This window comes from Archocentrus centrarchus, chromosome 21 (assembly GCF_007364275.1).
Source record: "Archocentrus centrarchus isolate MPI-CPG fArcCen1 chromosome 21, fArcCen1, whole genome shotgun sequence".
NCBI lineage: Eukaryota > Metazoa > Chordata > Actinopteri > Cichliformes > Cichlidae > Archocentrus > Archocentrus centrarchus.
In genome coordinates this window covers 32,037,355-32,042,257 of record NC_044366.1, presented here as the reverse complement: position 1 = coordinate 32,042,257, position 4,903 = coordinate 32,037,355, and the positions used below count along the sequence as shown (strand labels likewise).

Sequence of the window (4,903 nt, the reverse complement as noted above, 5' to 3'; positions counted from 1 at the left end):
GTTTTACGTTACGTTGTGGTCATGGTCAGGCTCAGGCTCAGGCTGCCCCCCCACTGTCCTCCTGTTGCCCCTCCTCCCCCCCAAAGAGGAGTTGTACAGTCTGATGGCGTGAGGGACAAAGGAGTTTTTCAGTCTGTTGGTCCTACACTTGGGAAGCAGCAGTCTGTCACTGAACAGACTCCTCTGGTTGCTGATGACCGTGTGCAGAGGGTGACTGGTATCATCCATAATGCCCATAGTCCATAGTCCTCTTCTCCGCCACGTCACCAGAGAGTCCAGCTTCATGCCGACTACAGAGCCGGCCCACCTGATCAGTTTGTCCAGCCTGGATGCGTCCTTCCTGGTTGTGCTGCCCCCCCAGCACACCACGGTGTAAAACAGGACACTCGCTATAACAGTCTGATAAAACATCTCCAGGAGTTTCCTGCAGATGTTAAAAGAACGCAGCCTCCTTAGGAAGTACAGCCTGCTCTGTCCCTTCCTGTACAGATGTTCTGTGTTGCTTGTCCAGTCCAGCTTGCTGTCCAGCCACAGTCCAAGGTACTTGTAGGCATCTACAGTCTCTACCTCAACTCCCTCAATTTGAACTGGTCGTGACCTTGGTCTGGACTTCCTGAAGTCAATGACCAGCTCCTTGGTCTTTGAGGTGTTGAACTGCAGGTGGTTCCTGTGGCACCAGACAACAAAGTCCCGCACTAGGTTCCTATACTCCTCCTCTCTGTCATCCCTGATACACCCACAATGGTTGTGTCATCAGCAAACTTCTGGATGTGACACAGCTCAGAGTTGTAGCAGAAGTCTGCAGTGTACAGGGTGAAGAGAAGAGGGGCCAGCACCGTCCCTTGGAGTGCTCCGGTGTTGCTGATCACTGTGTCAGACATGGTGTCTTTCAGCCTGACATACTGCGGCCTGTCAGTGAGGTAGCTGGAGATCCAATTGACCAGGCAGGGGTCCACTCTCATCCTGTTTAGTTTATCCTGAAGTATAAGGGGCTGGATGGTGTTAAAGGCACTTGAGAAATCCAGGAAAAGGATTCAATTTTTTATTCAATTCAATTTTATTTATATAGCGCCAAATCACAACAAACTGTCGCCTCAAGGCGCTTTGTATTATGGGTAAAGACCCTACAATAATACAGAGAAAACCCGACAGTCAAAACGACCCCCTATGAGCAAGCACTTGGCGACAGTGGAAAGGAAAAACTCCCTTTTAAGCACACACAGACACTTTTGGTGCACTGGGGGCAATTCAGTATCTTTCCCAAGAACACTTTAACTCATGGAGTGAAAGAGCTTCTGAGCCTGTGCTCTGATTGCATAGGAGGGCAGTTAATTTGTTAGGTCTCTGCTGTCTTATAGACACCTCGTCATCAGATAGGTTCACCCATACTGTGGTGTATTGGCCCTCACAGGTATTTGTAATCGTCCATCATGATTAATGTAAGTTTTTAAAGTTCACTTATTTTACTATCCACCTGCCAGTCCTAGCTGCATTTTCAGTCCCCTTGCAGACGTTTGTAGTTTATAGTTGATTGCAATATCAGCAATGTATAAAACATGTAAAAAGAAAAGGAGTTTTAATGTATATATTAATCATACTTCACGTTAAACTGTAACATCCTTATTAGTCTTTATATTAGTCTTTAAATTGGTCTTTACATAAATTGTGGTCTTTGTTAACCCCTTAACTGGCAGCAAAAAAATCACCTGACAAAAACTACATAACGCCTTCTGGTTATTATTGGCTCTGAACAACCCATTTCATAGCCTATTAATCGGCTGCGTCTGGTCCGCGGGCCGAATGAAGTGCATTTATATGGCAGGCTAGACCCGCCCATTTTGACTGACACCTCATTCGGCCAATCATGTTAAGAAATGGGTTTCCCAGAGCCAATAATACTCAGAGGGCGTCACGTAGCTTTGTCAGGTGATTTGGTGCAGCCAGTTACATGATTGGCCGAATGACGTGTCAATAAAAATGGGAGGGTCTAGCCTGCCATATAAAAGGGACTACAAACGGCCCGTCACCGGGCCCTTGCCAGTTAAGGGGTTAATATATATTTATTTAGTTTATTCCACATCACACTGGTGTAGTACCTCTCTAGTCTGTGAGCCCAACAATCTACTTATATCTTCATATGGTCAACAAAAATAACATTATGTAGGATAATATGGTACTAGTGGAAAATATAGACAGCAATCACAGAACAGGCTACTTAAACCACTGACGATAAAACTTTCTTAAATACTTTGGAAAAAATGAGTTCTCTGTAATCACTGACCAGATATTTCTCAAGTAAAAATAGTTATTAGTAAGAATTGTTTTAATCAAAAATACCAAAGTAAGTTTTTCTCTGACATTAAAGTTCTATTACTCTAAAAGTAATTTTTCATTACACTACTATAGCATCTAATTGCATTGCTTGTTTGTTTATTTAGATTCATTTAAGTACATTTTTTATTTTATCTATTTATTATGGTAATTTATGCATAATAATTCATCTACTACCTACCTACACTCCTCCACTAGCCTGCACTACTATTCTAATACATTTCTTGCTTTTTTAACTTTTTTAACATTCTTCTTGTAAATTAAAATTGTGTTAAAATTAATAATGTAATGTAATATACTTGCTTTGGTAATTTTTGGTAATCTATAAGCTATATTCTGTGTGGAAATTGTTAACTAGCTCTTTTTTCTGCAGTACATATTTTCCCTTCTTTTTTTTCAGTATAAGAGGTTCTCAAAAGGGTGAAAGATGATCCTGAACCTGAAGAGGTTTGATCTACATGAGTGTCTAAGTACTTAATTCAAAGCTTCTTTCAGTGTTATAGTCAATGTCAAAATAATTTTTTCTTTAAGACAAAAAAGTGAATACTTTGAGTTAAGTATGTTTACACTAATTAGAGTCTCACAATTTAAGTACTGAATTCAATACTAGAAATACTGAGTTGTATCCTTTGCACAAAACTGAAAACCCATCAATTCTCTATACATAAGAAAACAGTTTTACATTTCCAGACAATTGTTTATTATTGTTTTACTGATTTAAAATCATCGTAGAGCAGGATTTCAATGATTATTGACTCTGGTGTATGTTTGTCTCACTGCTCTCACACTTAAATATCCTCAAAGTGATGATAAGTTTAACAGCATTTCTAAACCAGGGGTAAAACAAACTATAGATCAGTGGGTTGAGACAAGAGTTAAAATAAAAAATCATCACCACAAAAGATGCAGATGGATCATTGACCACATTTTCATTAACCAGTGAGTAGCAGTAAAATGGACAGTAGCTTGCCAAAAACACAACTACAAGAACCCCAAGAGTCCTGGCTGCTTTCAACTCAGATCTGTTTGTTTGATTCAGTGAACGCTGCAGTGTGACAGCTGTAACATGAGAGCGCATGGCACGAGCCTGAGACACAGCCACCACAAACACTCTCATATACAGAACTATGATGACAGTAACTGGAACAATAAAGAATAAAACAAGATCAACAATCCCTGCAATTTCACTGACAACAAACACACACTCTCCATCGCAGGAATTATACCTGCCTGGTTCAATCAGTACATCCTTGGTATAGAAGCTGCTGTAGAAAACAGCATACAGCCAGCAAAGACAGACACTGAGTTTGGTTCTCACCGCAGTGATTCTGGTGGGGTAACGCAGAGGGTCACAAATAGCCACATAGCGGTCAACTGATATCAGTACTATGTTTCCTATTGAAGCGGTTACAATATTACAGTTTAGATAGCTATAAAGAGAACACATGGAATCACCAAGTACCCAGCAAGTCGAGTTCCTATAAATTTCAACTGGCATCAACAGGAGACCCACGAGAAAGTCCGAGACAGCCAGAGAGAGGAGGATGATGTTACTGGGTGTGTGGAGCTGCCTGCAGGGAGATAGAAAATGATTTATTACATGTTAATAATGACAAAATGTCAGTGCTAACATTATTAAGGCATGGCTCAGCTTAGGCAGCTCATAGTTGAAGTACACCAAGGAAATATATCAGTTGCACGTCATTCATTCATAGCTAATTCCTATGATGTAAATTAAGTTTTCAAATTTCTAAAACTTAAACTGTAGAAACAATTGAAAAGGTGATCTCTGCCTGAAGTGGGAGACTGAAATGATGACAAGCAGGTTGAGAACAGCAGTCATCAGAGAGATAAATGAAAGCACAGTGTTCAGAAGCACCCTTTTGGACCAGTTAAGTGTTGGTTTCCTACAGGAACTATTGAGGAATTGTGGAAAACAGAGTTCAACTCCATTCTGGATCTCCATTATCAGGCAGCTGCATTTCCTGCAGCTCTCTGACATGAACTTTGTGATAGAGCAGATTTATATCTGTATTTCATCTGTCACCTCCTCTCTTTCACTCTCTGTAGAATACTCTCCTATTTCTCTCTCCACAACCTCTTGCACTGTTTTTCACTCACTGAATTATTGAATATGGTGATGGCTATAAAGTTTTCATGATATATGATTGTGTTCCTCACTGTCACATATGATTCACTCTTATGCATTTCTTATGTGACATGGTGGCTCACAGTGTACTAGTTTCTCTTCCAGATGTAGTCATGACCAAGAGCAAGAGCCTCAATGGCAAACTGTAGGATTAAAAACAGTAATATGGAAACAACTTGGTGAGATCATTGTGGTTATTTCCATGATTTATATTAAGTTCATGTGCATCTGAACATATTCATGCAACACCTAAGCTGTATAAACAGAAAAGTATTTTTGTGTAATTATGATGCATTTACCATAAAATTCCCTGGTATAAACCATTTCAGTTATGATCAGGACATCTATGTTACAGTTGTTCTATCATCAGTGTCATCATTTTGTTTGGTTTCACTGTAACTGTAACTTTGGTCCAAATGGTGT

General features: G+C 40.1%; 1 protein-coding gene across 1 annotated transcript; it reads right to left on the bottom strand.

Moving 5' to 3' along the window:
* Window positions 1-3,079: 3,079 nt before the first annotated feature.
* LOC115800214 (trace amine-associated receptor 13c-like) lies at window positions 3,080-4,297 on the bottom strand. Its single transcript, XM_030757461.1, has 2 exons — window positions 4,125-4,297; window positions 3,080-3,902 (listed from the first exon to the last, which is right to left on the bottom strand). The coding sequence occupies exons 1-2, from the start codon at window positions 4,295-4,297 to the stop codon at window positions 3,080-3,082; spliced, it is 996 nt and encodes a 331-aa protein (XP_030613321.1).
* Window positions 4,298-4,903: the final 606 nt, after the last annotated feature.